The 18314-nt window shown below is 38.7% G+C and overlaps 1 protein-coding gene across 3 annotated transcripts in view; it reads right to left on the bottom strand.

The window, feature by feature from the left end:
* PTGER3 (prostaglandin E receptor 3) overlaps window positions 1–18314 on the bottom strand; it is a 212806-nt gene that overhangs the window by 121426 nt on the left and 73066 nt on the right. The window contains exons 3-4 of one of the 3 annotated variants that reach the window (XM_081490647.1): window positions 7266–7357; window positions 3112–4575 (exon numbers count right to left, since the gene is read on the bottom strand). The exons of 1 other annotated variant lie outside the window; for it this stretch is intronic. In XM_081490647.1, coding sequence (XP_081346773.1) covers window positions 4572–4575; window positions 7266–7357 — 96 coding nt within the window. In that variant the 3' untranslated portion in view covers window positions 3112–4571. Of the gene's footprint in view, window positions 1–3111; window positions 4576–7265; window positions 7358–18314 lie in introns of those variants that run through there. One more of the 3 variants, XM_081490652.1, reaches the window with a different exon arrangement.

Here is an 18314-nt window from a genome sequence, read left to right as displayed (position 1 = left end):
CAGAGGTTATTATCTCAGGTGAGTTTAGCATGCAATGTATACATTTCTGTGGATTAAAGATAGAAGTATCAAAAGTACTTTATACTGATATATATTGTCTCTACATAAGATTTCAGACTAATTAGACAAAGATATTCTTAATTGTATGAGCAATATCTTTACCAAATGATCATTATTTTTCTAGCTTTTCCTATTACCTTAAACTTTCACATATAGAGTTTTAATAAACATTATCATATTAAACTGCATGTGATTATTCTGCCTGGATGTAGCATTTTTAAATCAGCAAGTTTAACATGAAATTTCCCAAGATGAACAATAGCATGGAAACAAAGGGCTTCCTATCACATTCATTTAAATTTACAATAGCTAGTATCACACATGAATGTTACCTTTGCTTAGAGTTTACCATATAAGCATTTTTTGTGGTGTACTAGTGGTATACTGCACTAGTGGTATGAGACCCATGAAGAAAATATAAGAAAAGTGTCCTGTCCACCATGAAATAGAATTTTGTTAAGGGAAAAAGACATGCATAATGAAAATATTTAACGAATAATATAGTAATTATCAAAATGAGCACTACATGTTCAGAGGTGGAGAGAGAGGTAAGAAAATAATAAGGACACAGTAGTCCTCCCTTATTCTTAGAGAATATGGTCTAAGACCCCAGTGAATGCTTGAAACCGCAGATAGTACTGAACCCCACACATACTTATATATATACTATGCTTTTTTCCTGTACATATGTACCTGTTTTAAAATTTTAATATACAAATTAGATACAGTAAAAGATTAATAATGATAACCAATAATAAAATAAAACAATTATAACACTATGCTATAATAAAAGTTAGTGAATGCGGTCTCTCTTGCTCTGTCTAAATAACTCATTTACAAATTTAATGCCTTTTCCACCTTAACTAAGCACTGATGACACACTGTAGCTGTAACTTTTGCGGTTTGAGGTGTGTCAGCAAAACTAGCACAAATTTCTTTTTCCTTCTTCACAATTTCAAAGATAGACTTCTTTTTACATAGATTTTTAGCAACTTCAGCATATTTTTTTTTTTTTCTTTTCTTATTAAACAGAGAACTTTCACTTAAAGGAAGTACTTTACAGCTTTTCTTTGGCATATCCGAATCACCAGCATCAGTACTCTTGGGCTTTGGAGCCTTTGTTAAGTGTAAAACATATTAAATGCTTGAAGAACAAGCCCTGCAAAACCTCAGTGGTTTTGCACTAAGTAGGCTACCACATGACTAATGAATAGGATATGCTGGACAAAGGGATGATTCACATCCCAGGTGAGACAGAGCGGGACCCTAGGAGATTTTGTCAGGCTACTCAGAATGGCATGCAATTTTAACACTTATGAATTGTTTATTTCTGGAATCTTCCATTTAATATCTTCAATCTGTGTTTGACCACTGGTAACTAAAATTGTGAGTAACGAGGGGCTTCTATACTTAAATTGTCCAAAGGCTAAGGACAAGATGTGATTCAAACATGTGGGAGATGAGTAGGTTTTGTGTGGGCAAAAATAATAACTATGAGGTATTAGAATCAAGAAGAATAACATCCAGGGATTTGAAGTTGGTTCTGTCCATGATATTTCAACCCACATGGTCAGGGAGTCAGTTTATAGTTGAAATTGAGGACTTGTATTATACAATTGGAGGTAAGTCTAGATAAAGAATTAATCACAGTTAATACTTATTGAGTACCTATTGTGTTGCATTCATTTTACATACCTTATCACAATAACCTCACAGTAAGTACTATAGTCTTTAGTTTACAGATTAATTCATTGAGACTCAATGAAATTAACTCTCTCAAGTTCATAGAGCTAATGAATGGCACAGCCAGATTTAAATCCAAATTTGATTCCAGAACCTATGATTTTATTACTAGATCACACTGTCTTATAAATGAAATATCATTACAACAATTCTCACATCGCACTGTGCTGTAGGGAAAACAATGAACCTGGAATCAAAAAGCTTAAACTTGGATCTGAAATCTTACTTACATTAGCTAAGTGACATTGGGCATCCCCTCTGTAAACCTTACCCTCTTTTGTAAAAATAAAATAGTAAATAGATGACAGACAAACATAGCTTGATGATGGAAAGACAGAGGTAACAGGAGTATAAACAGCCCTATGATGGTCTGCAAATTCTACTTGCTCAGTAAAACATGTTGAATTTAAACCTGAATAAAGGGATATGTACAGCATGTTTTGTGCTAGTTACCTAAGGCCATTTCAATACATGTTTGAGTGAAAAGAATTATAGTTTATAGGTAATTCACAACTGGTTCAAGCATACCAAAGGGATGATTCAACTATTTTGGTTTCATTTCACTGGCAGAAATGACAGTTAGTCACAGTGTCAGATCCTATTTCTACACTGCTGATACTATAGTATCATCTCTTTCCAAGGTGTCCTTGTTTGGCAGCATGGCCCTTGGCATAGCACACAACAATAAATAGGTGTTGAATTAGGTGAATTGGGAGAGGGAAAAGAAGGAGGAAGAGAGGGGACAGAAAGATAAGGGAAAGAAATGTTAGTTGAATTTATGGGTAGAAAAAGGCAATTATAGGGCTTCCCTGGTAGCTCAGCTGGTAAAGAATCTGCCTGCAATGCAGAAGACCCTGTTTCAATTCCTGGGTCAGGAAGATCCCCTGGAGAAGGGATAGGCTACCCACTCCAGTATTTTTGGGCTTCCCTGGTGGCTCAGTGAGTAAAGAATCTGCCCGCAATGCAGGAGACCTGGATTCGATCCCTGGGTTGGGAAGATCAATCCCTGGGTTGAAGGAGGGCATGGCAACCCATTCCAGCATTCTTGCCTGGAGAATCCCCAAGGACAGAGGAGCCTGGTGGGCTGCAGTCCATGGAGTTGCAAACAGTTGGACATGACTGAGCGAATAAGCACAGCACAAAGGCAATTATTGCTTGGGAAATCCTGTGGCCAGAGAAGCCTGGTGGGCTACAATCCATGGGGTCACAAAGAGTCAGACAAAATTTAGTAACTGAGCATGCACACACAAGGGAACATCAGGTAAGAAATAGTAGATGACTCAAAGTATTTTTTTAAAGTCCACAGAATTTCTTATTTCACACAAACCAGATCCTTTTATTCCATAAAAAAGTAACAAAACTTGGTAGTTTATACCTATACCACTTATTAATTTTGCTTTTTGTATGCCACCCAAGAAGAACTTGTAAGAAATGCTGAATTGCTAGGAGTGAATCAGAAGGTATACCTGGATTATTTTTTAATGCTCTAACTCAGTAGTTAATCACTTAGCTTCATTATTATTTTCTATGATATTTCAAGAGCGTCTTTAGCCGTATCACAGCTTTCACTCTTCAAAGACAGAAAAATGATAATTAAGCTGGAAAGTTATGACCAGCCTAGACAGCATATTAAAAAGCAGAGACATTACTTTGCCAACAAAGGTCCGTCAAGTCAAGGCTATGGTTTTTCCAGTGGTCATGTATGGATGTGAGAGTTGGATTTTAAAGAAAGCTGAGCGCTGAAGAATTGATGCTTTTGAACTGTGGTGTTGGAGAAGACTCTTGAGAGTCTCTTGGACTGCAAGGAGATCCAACCAGTCCATCCTAAAGGAGATCACTCCTGAGTGTTCATTGGAAGGTCTGATGTTGAAGCTGAAACTCCAATACTTTGGCCACCTAATGTGAAGAGCTGACTCATTTGAAAAAGCCCTGATGCTGAGAAAGATTGAGGGCAGGAGAAGAAGGGGACGACACAGGATGAGATGGTTGGATGGTATCACTGACTCAATGGACATGGGTTTGGGTGGACTCTGGGAGTTGGTAATGGACAGGGAGGCCTGGTATGCTGCAGTTCATGGGGTCGCAAAGAGGTGGACACGACTGAGTGACTGAACTGAACTGAACTGAACTGTGTAACTGAATGATCCATAACCAGAATACAGATTTAGGACTTTTAGTTCCCAGCTTAGCACAGAAGAATACAACATCTCCAAAACATTAATTATGCATTTTACATAAATATCTTTGGTCATGGTATCTTCCTGCCTTCATTTGGCATCGTTTTCTATCTTGTGAAATTTATGTCTTGTTAACTGAATTCTTGCTCTCAATAAGTTGACTTTTCATTGACAAAAGCTTGTACTGATTTTTCAAATTCATTGTAAAATCAAAACTACCCTAAAATGTAAATATAGCCACATCAGTTGAGATTCACATAAAGGTTTAAAGTTGGGAGAAACTCCGGGGAGATGGGGTTTTCTTTTTCTCATTTTTTCACAGTCACCATCTGTGCAATCTTGCCCAACTTCTTAAATGTAATACTCAATATCCAGTCCAAGAAGCTGACTGAATACTTAAAGACATGGATTATAGTAAAAAACTTGGTCTCAGTGAATATTGCTGACAAGAAAAAAACATTAAAATTTTTTTAAAAGATGCAAAAGAAGAAATAATCCAAATCAAAACATAAAATTCTCTTTCTCAGGTGGGAAGAAACACACAAACTCAGGGACAGCAATTGCAATAAAAAGTCCAACTTCATTCTTTGATTATCTGTTAGAATAGAAAGAAAAAATATAATAAGCATGGATAGGGATACACTTTGTATGATGCGAGGACTAAGGTGTAAGTAAGAAATATAATGTCCTAGACGTTAAAACATTCTTGTTTGAAGTAGTTACATCTGTGTTTTGTAAATAATTCTGGATTTTAGATCACCTAAAAGCCTCCAGATTATCTAATTATACTAAAAGAATGCCTTTATTCTGAGTAATTTTTCTGGTTTCCAAGATTGTAATCCAGAAGAATAATCAAATTGAAAAGCTATATCAATTGTACACACATCAAATGGTCAAATAATCTTGCCTTAAAAACAAACCCTAATCAGTATATAACTATACCCTAAAAACATATAAGGAAGAGTACCAATTAAAAGAGCCATGAAATACAATTTTTTTTCCTATCAAAACAACAAAATGTTGTGTGTGTGTGTTTTAAGATAACATACAGTGCTAGTTAGAGTAAAGCAAAGTAAAAACTCACACACTGCTGATGAAATTTTCAATCACTAATAATTCTTTTGGAAAGCAGTCAGACTATAGGCATCTTTCAAGATTATTAAAAATTTAGATATTATTTATTCCTTAAAGTATACCTTTAGTAAAAACAATCACAAATAATAAAAAAAACTTCAGTCTTTGGGTAATGATGCAGTTCTGTTTATCATGGTGCCAGATCTGATTACAGATTATGATTAAATAAACTATGGTGTATCCTTTTAATAGACTATTATATAAATATTAAAATTACTTTAAAATAATTTGTAAATAACCTGTGGAATGCTTATTTTATGTTAAATGAAGTAAACAAGATACAATAATGAGTATATATTATCATATGTATGTAAAAGAAAATTAAGGAAAGTGCAAGGGGAAATAATGAGAAAGAAATCCACTAAAATGATGGTGGGCTTTTCTTGAGTAGTGAAAGTAAATTTTAGTAAGCTGCCTTTCTTTTTAAATTTTCTCTATTTTCCAAAGTTTCTATAGAGAGCTTGGCTTATTTATATTAAGGAGGGTAAGTACAATAAGATTTACTTTAAAAAATTGAAAATGGGATTAATATGAACCTACCAAATGGAAATTGGTTATCTCTATTCTTTTCCCTTTTTTTATTTTCCAAGGAATCTGTGTTTATAGTAAAACTGCCCAGAATATGTGTATTACATGCAGATATCTAAGGCAAGGATGGAGGACCATAAAGGTAAGTCAAGTGAAAACTTTATTGGCTTTGTGATTTTTGAGGTGTGTTCCAAAAGCAGCCAGCTTTTTCTTATCCTTTGGGTATTGTTGCAAAGTATTTATTCAAAACACATTTAAATCTTGCCCTGAAGAACAGAAGTGATTATTTCTCAGTTACCTCAACCATGGGAGAACAAATATTTAAAGAAAAAAAAAAAAAGAAATTGAGCTGCTTGAATGTCCACATCTGTTATAACAACTTATACTGGAGTTATGGTACCTAGCTGTACCCAGAGAATGAAATAAGGTGAACATGCAGACTTTCCATTAAAAATGAAGGGTTCAACGTATCTGAATAGTCTTTGAAAATAAATTAAAACTTTTTACGTTCTCTCACTAAAACAAAAATAATCACACAATGAGATAATACACAGAAGACCATTCAATTAACCCTATAGTCACTAGCAGGAATATTGAAAGGAAATGTTTGACGGAGGAAACTAATGCTTGAAATTTAATCTGACTAAACATGCATCACATTTGGCATAATGTTCTGCTTTCTACTATGTTCATTCACTGAAATGTATGTTTTATACAAATCAGATCTAATCGAAAGAGCACGTAAGAGTGTATTAATCGTATGGTGAACATGCCAAGTTCTGGTGTCTAAATAAAACAGGGGTCACTTAGCTTTAAAATATTTCTGGAAGGATGGGAATAACATATACATATTACTATATATACAAAAGAGATAACCAAGGTTTCCCTGATGACTCAGGGGGTAAAGAATCCACCTACAATGGCAGGAGACAGGAGATATGGGTTTGATTCCTTGGGTCAGGAAGATTCCCTGGAGAAGGAAATGGAACCCACTCCAGTATTAGTGCCTGAAAAATCCCATGGACTGAGGAACCTGGAAGGCTATGGTCCAATGGTCTCAAAGAGTTGGACACTACTGAGCAACTAAGCACAAGGATCTACTGTATAGTAACAGGAACCATACTCAGTATTTTATAATAATCTATAGGGGAAAAGAATTTGAAAAAGAATAAATATATATATATATATATACATATATATACACATATATACATATATGTACATATATATACATATAACTGAATCACTGCACTGTACATCTGAAAATAATATGACAATGTAAATCAACTATGCTTCAATTTTTAAAAAAAATTAAAAGTTCTCCTGGGAGACTGCTCTTACTATGAAAAGAGCAGACATGCAGACTCTTCACTACGCAAGAGTTGGTCAGTTCCAAGAGCAGCCTGGAGCCAGTCTCAGAAAGTTCTCAGCTAGAGGAAATGTAAATGAAGTTGTAAAAATAACAACAGCTCCTCTGGGGAATCGAGTCCACCTTCATCAGACATGTGTGCTTAGTTTGCATTTTAATTCTTAGAGACATTCTGCCTTTGTAACGTGAACTCAGGTCAGAGCAGAGCGATGGGGGAGAGCTATGCTGTCAATTCAGACAGTTCTACATCTCACCTTTCCAGGTGGTCACTCCATATCAAGGCTGAGGAGCACTGGTGGGGTAAAGAAGTGGAACTGGATGCAGAGCTGTTTGTGTGGTGCCTTATCTGTGAACAGACAGAGGGTTTCAGTGGACAGAATTATTGATTATGATTCCTTTCATCTGATGACATGTCCCTGAACATTTTCAAAGAAGAGCAGAACCACAATCCGTACATCAACTCACATCAGCTCTGACTCCATATAAATGAAGATGTTTTAGATATTATCTTCCCAAGATTGTCTCATTGCTGCCTCCTGTGCTTTGACCCACCCTCTGTTTCTTCCCACACATCCACATCAGACACTACTTGAGATCAGAAACCAGGGCTAACATTACTTCGGGAGCCTTAGGGCAGTTATTAGAGCATTTGTTACATGCTGAATAAAAGGTAGTTGACTTCAAATGATCTTTGTAGGTAAATCTAATTCTGCCTATCTCCAGCTTTCAGTGACTTCCTGTTGCTCTTAGGGTAAAGACTGAAGTTCTTAACCTTGTCTGTCTGATCTGGCCTCTAGCTGCAACTCTAGCTCTCTTTTGAAATTTTTTGCTGCTGTGTGCTCAGGTCATAGTACCTATCTGCAAACACCACAAACAGGGTCATCCTCCTGCTGCCTCAGGGCCTTTGCGCTTGAAGCTTTCCCTACCTGGAGTGCTCTTTCATTCCTTCATCACCTGGCTGACTACTTCTTGTTCTTCGGTTCTCAACTCAGAAAATCACTTCCTCAGAGAATACCCTGTTGACTAGTACTGGTTCCCCACTATGTGATACCCACTATTTTCTTTTCAAGAATTCATTGTAGTTTGCAATAAGTATGTATGTAATACGTGTGTTTGTAATATGTGTGATTATTTGTTTAATGTGGGTTGTTATCTCTAGGCCACAAGTTTTATGAAACCAGGAACCATGCCTGGTTTTGCATGTCACTGTGTCTCCAGCAGCTACCACACTGCTTGTCACATAGGTGATGGTCAATAAATATATTTGGGGCCTGAAAGAACAATGCTGTATAATTTGCCCTGTAGCCCATCCTTCCACAGCATCTCCAAATAATAGCTTAAATTCATTTGACGCAATAAAATATTGAACTATATATATTTCAACCAAGTTGAAATATATAAAAAATATACTTGAAAAGTATTTCCTTTTTATATATTTCTTAGCAATTCTCTTACAAGAACTAGCATAATGACATGAAATTCTTATAAGAAATTGTTAAAGAAATTTAATTTAACATATCCTTAGTCTTTTTTTATCAGATTCCTAGAGTCCTTTTTCTCTCAAAAGTATAGTTAAGATCATCTTAAATAGCATGCCCATCCCAAGTGGCGTGACATTACAGAAGATATCCAGACAGACATGTAATTCTCCAGTTCTTGATTGCGTTAAGCAAATAGATAATTTCTGTTTTAGGAAGGCAGTGTTATTTGAAGGACAATAAATGTCATGTCTTCCCTTGCAACACAAAATTATGTTGGGTTGGCCAATATCTATTTCAGTGCAAACAGGAAAAGCTTAGTTGGCACTTTTTATAGAAACATTGTGGTTCTGAAAGAGTGATTAGAGTTAAGGTCAGAGTAGAAAAGAAAAACGAAATGGGCTTTCCTATTCATTCTCTGAGACTTTCAGAATCCCCTGTGAGCCCCTGTATGAGAACACTCTTTATATGGGGTCCCTTCTCTAGAGGACAACTAGGTTTCTTTTCCTGCTGTCATGTTGTTTAGGTTCTCTTTTCAAGGCCTGTTTTAACTAAATAAATGCACTTGGAGTTGCATTATTGGTTGGCTCCAAAATCACTGCAGACGGTGACTGAAGTAATGAAATTAAATGACACTTGCTCCTTGGAAGAAAAGCTATGACAAACCTAGACAGCATATTAAAAAGCAGAGACATTACTTTGCCAATAAAGGTCTGCCTAGTCAAAGCTATGTAGTAGTCATGTATGGATGTGAAGAGTTGGACCATAAAGAAGGCTGAGCATTGAAGAAATGATGCTTTTGAACTGTGGTGTTGGAGAAGACTCTTGAGAGTCCCTTGGACTACAAGGAGATCAAGCCTGTCAATCCTAAAGGAAATCAACCCTGAATATTCATTGGAAGGACTGATGCTAAAGCTGAAGCTCCAATACTCTGGCCACCTGATGTGAAGAACTGAATCATTAGAAAAGACCCCGATGCTGGGCAAGATTAAAGGCAGGAGGAGAAGGAGATCACAGAGGGTGAGATGGTTGGATGGCATCATCCACTCAATGGACATGAATTTGAGCAAGCTCCAGGAGTTGGTGAAGGACAGGGAGGCCTGTCGTGCTGCAGTCCATGGGGTCACAAAGAGTCAGACGTGACTGAATGACTGAACAACAATAACAACATTAGGAATTTGGGTACCACATGCCTCTCTAATGTCAAGTAGCAGGAAAAGAAGAAACTGTTTACTGCAAGATAAATAATATGCGAAGAGCCAAGAATTCTGAAGCATGATATGGTTCCCTGCACCACTCTCTAAACTACTCCTCTGGTGGACCCTATATCCCTTACAGATATTTTCAACTATTCACGCCATCATTTGCATTTGAAAATTTTGCTTCACTCTCACAACTAATTATGTGGCTTACTCTGCCCTTGCATTTCATGCCAATTTTCTCTCCTATGCATCTCTTTTATTTCATCCTTTCTTTCCAGTCTTTGTGTCATTGTTCAAATTCTCATCCTCATTCTTCTTGGTTAGTGTATCAACCTGAAATATATGAAATTCACATTTTCATTGGGTTAAAAATAGTTGGATATTTGATTTTCTCTTTCTGACTTACTTCACCCTTTATAATAGGCTCTAGGTTCATCCACCTCACTACAACTGACTCAAATTCATTCCTTTTTATGGCTGAGTAATATTCCATTGTAATCTAGTGGGAGGCTGCTATATAACACAGGGAGCCCAGCCTGGTGTCCTGTGATGACCTAGAGGGGTGGGATGGGAGAGGTGAGGGAGGCTCATGATGGAGGGAAATAAATATAATTATGACTGACTTGCATTGTTGTATGGAAGAAACCAACACAACATTGTAAAGCAATTATCTTCCAATTAAAAAATAAAAATCTGACAGTTTCTGGGTAGGGCTGTAGTCATGTGGGATACTCTACCAAGCAAATATTAGGCAAGTTAAGTTTGACAGCTCAGTTGGTAAAGAATCCACCTGTGATGCAGGAGATCCCAGTTCAACTCTTGTGTTGGGAAGATCTGCTGGAAAAGTGATAGGCTACCCACTCCAGTATTCTTTGGGCTTCCCTTGTGGCTCAGCTGGTAAAGAATCTGCCTGCAATGTGGGAGACCTGGGTTCGATCCCTGGGATGGGAAGATCCCTTGGAGAAGGGAAAGGCTACCCACTCCAGTATTCTTGCCTGGGTCGCAAAGAGTCAAACATGACTGAGTGACTTTCACTTTCACTTCTTTAAGTTTAGCTGGTAGTGAAGGAGGCTGTCCATATGTGTAGACTGGGGAGCTCTATTCAGCAGAGTGTCCTATTGAAAATAATCTTCTTCACTCCTGCTACGGATGTTTGGAATACCCTTGATGGTTTAGTCACTAAGTCGTGTCCGACTCTTGCAACCCTATGGACTGTAGCCCACCAGGCTCCTCTGTCCATAGGATTTTCCAGGCAGGAATACTGGAATGGGTTGCCGTTCCCTTCTCCAGGGGATCTTCCCAACCCAGGGATCGAACCCGGGTCTCCTGCACTGCAGGCAGATTCTTTAATGACTGAGCTACTAGAATCCTCTTAGCTAGGGATAAAACTTCTTAATCTACATTGAGAAGCAATACTTAAAAGGAAATTACCTTGGCTGGAAGGGAGAAAAGAGAAACACTTAATGTCAGGTAATGCTTAACTAACTTTTACATTTAATTCTATTTAATACCAATGTCAGGCAATGCCAAACTCTTTTATGTTTAATTCCACTTAATGCTTTACTCCTTTAACACACTGACTTTCATTCACATCAATTCAGGAGTCTTCTCGCAAAGTGTAAAATGTATAAGTGCTAATGGGCCTCTCTAAGACATCTTAGCTCTTACTGCCATGAAGGTGCTGTCCTTAATGCTGCCAAAGACCTCCCAGCTCAAAATAAGTCATTTTCCGCTTTTTTCAGCTAAGCTTATAGCTCTGTGTGTTCTTCCCAAATTGAGAAATAAGTACAATATGAAGCTGCTAGCAAAGCTGGTGCTCTCTCTGAATATAAAACCCAAGATTTCAGTTAAAGCAGTTTTATTTACTCAGCCTTATTACAAGATTTTTAAAGATTCCAGTTAAGGTAGAAAAGACTGTGTGTGTGTGTGTGTGTGTGTGTGTGTGTGTGTGTGTGTGTGAGTTTGACCTTCATTTTGAATTTGACTCTTGGAACAAATTAATTTCTTGTGGCAACTGTGGTAAAGAGATTGATTTGTAAGTGGTCACTCCAGACACATGAACACAGTCCAGTTGTTGGGTCTGCTGCCATGGCTTGTTGATGGCCCCTGGCTGTTTATGGTTTGCCTAAGAATATCTGATGGAGAAGGCAATGGCACCCCACTCCAGTACTCCTGCTTGGAAAATCCCATGGATGGAGGAGCTTGGTAGGCTACAGTCCATGGGGTCACTAAGAGTCGGACACGACTGAAGCGACTTAGCAGCAGCAGCAGCAAGAATATCTGATGCCTGTGTTCCTGGGGCTACCCTGCCTCTGTCTAGTGAAAATTGTGTTAGTTTGTGTTAGTCTTCTAGAATGACCCAGCCATACCACAGGGCAAGATTACTCTTTAGTACATTGCTAGAGTTCCCTCTGCTCATTTCACATCAACTCAGTAATTCCTCCCCATCCACTGATTGCTCCTGAACAACTGAGGTATATAGTCTGATCAGCTGTCTTCAGAATTTCAATGCGAGGTATGTAGCATATTATAAAGGCTAACTGAATTCCAGAGGAACACAGAGAAGTCTATTTGATAATTATTTACCTCCCATCACCTCTAACTGAGTTTCCCAGGTGGCACTAGTGGTAAAGAACCTGGCCGGCCAATGCAGGTAGACGTAGAGATGAGGGTTCGATTTCTGGATTGGGAAGATCCCCTGGAGGAGAACATGGCAATCCATTCCAGTATTCTTGTCTGGAGAATCCCATAGGCAGAGGAGCCTGGCAGGCTACAGTCCATAAGGCTGCAAAGAGTTGGACGCAACTGAAGCGACTTAGCAAGCACACACCTCTAACTGTGACCTTGTTATAGATCACACTAACCCTCTCTCTTCCATCTTTCTGTTCAGTGGCTCTAATCCACTGCTTCGAATATGCATAGGCTTCCCTTGTCTTGGGAAATAAAATACACACAAACACCTGTTCTTGATTGCTTGCCCCTTCCCCTTTCTCTAAGTGTGGCCCAATTTCTCGCTCCCTTTATGACCAGCTTCTCTACGTGATATATCTGCTACTTACTTCCTCTCCTTTCAACTCCCTCCTCAATGACAACCCCAAATCATTGTTATCTTGCTTTGTCAGGTACTATTCTGAACATTTGACAAGTGCTCATTCATTTTATTCTTTGAAGTTGGCACTAGTATCATCTCCACTTGACAGATGAGGAAACTGAGCCACAGAGAGATTACATACCTTATCCAGGATCACTCGTAATTAAGAGGCAAAGCTTAGATTCCAATGCAGACAGTTGGGTTCCAGAATGGTAGCTACACTCTACACTCCCACACTGTTTCCAGCCCATTAGATTTCAACCATATGACAGTAAAACTAGTCTCTTGGAAACTTTTATATTGACTATTGTCTCTGCTGGACTTCCTGGTGGCTCAGACAGTAAAGAATCTGCCTGCAACCAGGAGATCTGGGTTCGATCCCTGGGTTGGGATGAACCCTTGGAGAAGAGAATGGCAACCCACTCCAGTATTCTTGCCTGAATACCATGGACAGAGGAGCCTGGTGGGCTACAGCACATGAGGTCGCAAGGAGACACTTAGCAACTTACACACACACATATCATCTCCGCTATTGTACTACTTGAGCTAGATACACCTATGCTACATACTAAGATATAATAATTAGAGGATTGTCCCTCTTTTTTATACAAGTATAATGAAACTTCACTAATTTGGAATGAACAAATCATTCTGATGAGGGCTGAGCTAAAGCGTGTATTTTCATGATGTTTAAAAAGAGGTTAACTGGTCAAAAAAAATAAGTAAAATGTATGTCAGTAGGGGCAGAATTTTACCTACTCCAGGAGGAAATATATATATATATATTTAGAATGTTGCAAAGCAAATACATGACAAAGCTATTTTTTATAGCCACAGAGCTCTGCTGTGCTTAGTCGCTCAGTCGTGTCTGACTCTTTGCAACCCCATCGACTGTAGCCACCAGGCTCTTCTGTCCATGGGGATTCTCCAGGCAAGAACACAGAGCTAGTTTGCAGCAAACTCCTATCCAGAATTCAGCTTCCTTATTTTTGTTCCATCATAAGGCTCAATAATCAATCTAAATATTTGATTCACCTGTAAACACTCCTAGAGTATAATAGTTATTCAGCAAACACTTGTTTTATCAAAAAAGAAAGATGTGGATAACTGAGATTGCTCAGGTGCTCAGCTGTGTCTGACTCTTTGCAACCTCATGGACTGTATCTCGCCAGGCTCCTCTGTCCATGGGATTTCCAAGGCGAGAACACTGGAGCAGCTTGCCATTTCCTTCTCTAGGGAATTGTCCTGACCCAAGGATCGAACCCCGTTCTCCCATATTCCAGGCAGATTCTTTACCACTGAGCCACCAGGGAAGCCCTGCCTTGTGGATAACTGAGTGGAATGAAAAACTAAAATATGACCTTGCTGGTTATACTAGTCAGTGGTTCCACAAGGACAGAGATTTTTCTCGGTTTTTGTTCACTGATGCACCCCCAGTGACTAGATCAGAGCCTGCCACAATGCATCTTAATTACTATTGAATGTTTAAATGGATGACTTCTATGTGTTTTTACACAGAATGCCTGAAAATGGGTGGATATTATTTCCATTTTATAGACAAAAAAGTGGAAGCTGAACAAGTTAAGTAACTTGCTCAAGTCTAGAGCTAGCTACATCCAGGACTAGAAACGGGGACTTTGCTCCCAGAAATCAGTTAATTATTCCGTATAAGAGATAAAGATATGGAAACTTCAGCAACATTCTGAGAAAATGCATACCACTGCTGCATTATCTACCGTCATTACATACTTTCTGGTCCCCACAAGAGGCATCGTTTCTATTACATGTCCTGTGATTCCATGCTATCAAGAAGAAGAAGAGGTTTTGCTTCTAACTCTTCAAAGCTTTCTTTCTCTTCATTGCCTTCTTCTCAAAGAAATGAAAGTTATCCCAGTGCCTCTCTTTCTAATAAAGGTCCTCATGTTCTCCGTGAGACTTTGTGCAGCTGGGACTACACTGAAGGCTCTACTGTCTGACCATCTTCCCCTTAGGAGAACTTCATCTTCTGGGTTTTCACAGCCTTTCAGTCCAAAACTATGGCACTGAAACTTGGCTACGTGACTGTTCAATGCTTCTGTTTTAACCTAACCTTTTAAAAGCGTTCTGCCTATTTCTCCTCCTAAAACAAAATAGTTTCTAAAAATAGACCTTATAGTTCACACTGTTTTCCTTACAACAGTACAGATTGTAGAAACCCCAAAAATTCAGAAGTGAAAGTGAAAGTCGCGCAGTCATGTCCATGTCCAAAAGTCCATGGAATTCTCCAGGCCAGAATACTGGAGTAGGTAGCCATTCCCTTCTCCAGGGAATCTTCCCAACCCAGGGATTGAACCCAGGTCTCCCACATGCAGGCAGATTCTTTACCAGCTGAGCCACCACGAAAGAATTCAGAGAGGGGGGAATTAAACGTGATTTTGGGGGAGGAGAGACTGAGGTTTCATCAAGAGATATAGGGTGTGAAAAGAAGAACTGGTAGAGGAGGAGGAGAAAAGCTTGAAAAAAGACGGAGGCTTTCTGTACAAGAGTCAGAAAAGCACAAGTACAGTTCGCAATTATGGGTATTTTGTTTTGGGATTAAGATTGAGTTAGAGCTGGGCAGCAGTGGGAGAGACAGAACAGCTACTTACCTCAAAGAAGTCTAAGACCCTGACACAATTTGGGGGGTTACAAACTGATAATTGGTAGCCAAAAACCTCATACAGGAGGGAAGGCTAAATGTTAAAAATCCCTTCTGAGAGGAGCATTCCAGACTACATCTAGCAATAGTTGCTCTAGTCTCTGGCTCTTGGAATACTATCCACTCCCTCCCACTCCTGTTACAGCACCTGGCTCATCTGCTTTCACAGCTGGCTCCTCAGGAGACTCTGAGAAGTTGAAATACACTGAAGTTGTACCTCACCCCAGAAATTTTACTTCATACTATCAATAAAGGGAAAAAGTAAGGGGGAAAGTTGTCCCTTCAGAAATCTGGCCTACATTATATAAATGAGGTACAGGAGTTTCTCAATACCCTAAAAGCCTGGCCAGCCTTTTATGGGGCAGAGAAATTTTGACTGCATACTGCTTCTCTGTGAGAAGAGTGTAATAGTTTCTCCCATAGCAGTTGATAAAATCTTTGGATACTATACTTCCAAACAGCCAATTAGTCAGTTTTCCACTGCTAAGAAAATTTAAATCTCTTTTCCAAACAAAACAAACAAAAATAAATAGTTGTTTTTCACTAGGAGGACATTTTACTGGAATACTTATTTCAAAATTCCAATTCAAACTTATCACCAAATTTAAGAGATTTTTGTTTTTTTATTTTTAATGTATTTGAGAAATCCTTTCTTCCCTAACCATACTGCATCTTTCTTAGTTCCTCTTCAGTTACCTACCCACAGGGTCACTGCAACCTTCTTTCCTCTCCTAACTGATTTCTGTGTCTCTAGTCTCTGCTATAACTCGACCCTCATAAAATCCCACATTCAGCCTATGATATAGAAAAAAAGTGAATTCTAAAACAGAAATAGACTCATAGACATAGAAAACAGAATTGTGGTTGCCAAAGTAGAGAGAGGGAGGGAGAGGGGGTAGACAGGGAGTTTGGGGTTGGTAGATGCAAGCTATTACATTTAGAATGGTTAAACAACAAGGTCCTAATATATATAGCACAGGGGACTATATTCAATATCCTGTAATAAACCATAATGGAAAAAAATAGCTTTAAAAAGGAATGTATATGGGTGTATAACTGAGTCACTTTGCTGTACAGCAGAGATTGGCACGACATTGTAAATCAACTACACCTCAATAAAAAAAAAATTCATTATGGAAAAAAAAAACCTGATTAGAATCCTGGTTCCACTAGTAATTAGCTGTGTGACCTTGAGCAAGTTACTTGAATTTGCAGGGCATTACTTTCTTCAGTTAAATGGGAACAGTAGTAGTTCTAGCCCATAACATTATCAGTAGGATTAAAAGGGAGAATGTATAGGAAGTCCTTAGAACAGAGCCTAACATAATGACACAAAGTAAGCTCTCAGGTAGTATTAGCTGTTACTATTGGATCAATCAAAAAGTCTATTGGCTTCTTCCATAAGATGTTATGGAAAAACCTTGAACAAACTTTTTGGCCAACCCAATATTTCACCTACATTAGACATGTCATTCATTATACCAGCTGCACCTACAGACCCTTGTAAGGGAAGTTCTTCAGCACACAGTACCACTGAAGGGGCATCCACAGGCCACCATATTTTGTACAAGGATTATATATATCCCAGGCATACTCAACTGGACAAGGTATAAAAGCCTAAGACATTGCCTTGCCAGTCAAGGAACAATGAATTGACAAAGCAGATATTTGCTCTCTTGAGAATCTGAATTTGGAAATGTTGAGAAAATAAGGAAGTTAGCAGCAAGACCAGCACCAGGAGGAAGCAGATATGGTAAGTAAGCAAAAATTATAAAGTGAAGAAATTATATTGACAAGAGAGAGAAAGACAAGGCAGTTGGAAATGGAAACACAATCAAACAGGTAGAAAATAGCTAGGTCCAGAGATGGCGGAGGACTAGCAAGGCTTTCATTTATTTCAACAGTTGATTCTCTGGATAGTGATCCACTCTCCAACTTCAGCCTATCTACTCCAGGCCATGATATTCCATTACAATAAACCTCCCCTTGCTTGAGTTAACCTGAGTGACACTCCATTGCTTACATCCCAAAGAAACTAAATGACAACATTGGTCCATGAAGACACCTTAGTTGAGTTGGTAATCCGATTCCTATATTTAGCAATTATGCTGCCCATTAATTAATCAACTCACTGCCCTCCAGTTCACCCCATACACTTTCCCTACAGTTCTCCTCATCCTGAATGGACTCCCATTCTTTTGGGGCATATGCACAGCTTAATTTTCTTTCAAGAGCTATGTCAAACCCCACTTTCTTCATGAATACCTGGGACCCACAGCAGATAGAACTAGATCCAGGCTTGCAGAATCTGAAGAATATACAACTTTCTTTAATCAAATACATGTAAAACTAGGCCCAAGACCTAGGAAAAGACCTGTGAATCGAAAGGTTTTGAGGCCTGAGCTTCACTAGCTTAACCATACATCTGTCTCTGGTGCAAACTTAGGAGAAACTTTCCCTCCATCAAATTTTTCTACCAGGTACATTTACAGCAATGTGTATAATCATACAGACTTTCTAGAAAAATTATTACAGTCTTACACCTTGCCTCCCACTTTGAGAATATCAGCTGTGACTGGGCTGCAATAGTCTTCCTTCCTTTTGGCTAGAATTAGGGATATTTGGTGGAGAAGGCAATGGCAACTCACTCCAGTACTCTTACCTGGAAAATCCCAAGGATGGAGGAGCCTGGTAGGCTGCAGTCCATGGGGTCATGAAGAGTCAGACGCAACTGAACGACTTCAATTTCACTTTTTACTTTCATGCATTGGAGAAGGAAATGGCAACCCACTCCAGTGTTCTTGCCTGGAGAATCCCAGGGACGGAGGAGCCTGGTGGGCTGCCGTCTATGGGGT

Source organism: Giraffa tippelskirchi, chromosome 5 (assembly GCF_054371585.1).
Source record: "Giraffa tippelskirchi isolate mGirTip1 chromosome 5, T2T-mGirTip1v1.2.pri, whole genome shotgun sequence".
Lineage (NCBI taxonomy): Eukaryota > Metazoa > Chordata > Mammalia > Artiodactyla > Giraffidae > Giraffa > Giraffa tippelskirchi.
This window is presented reverse-complemented; position numbering and strand designations above follow the sequence as displayed.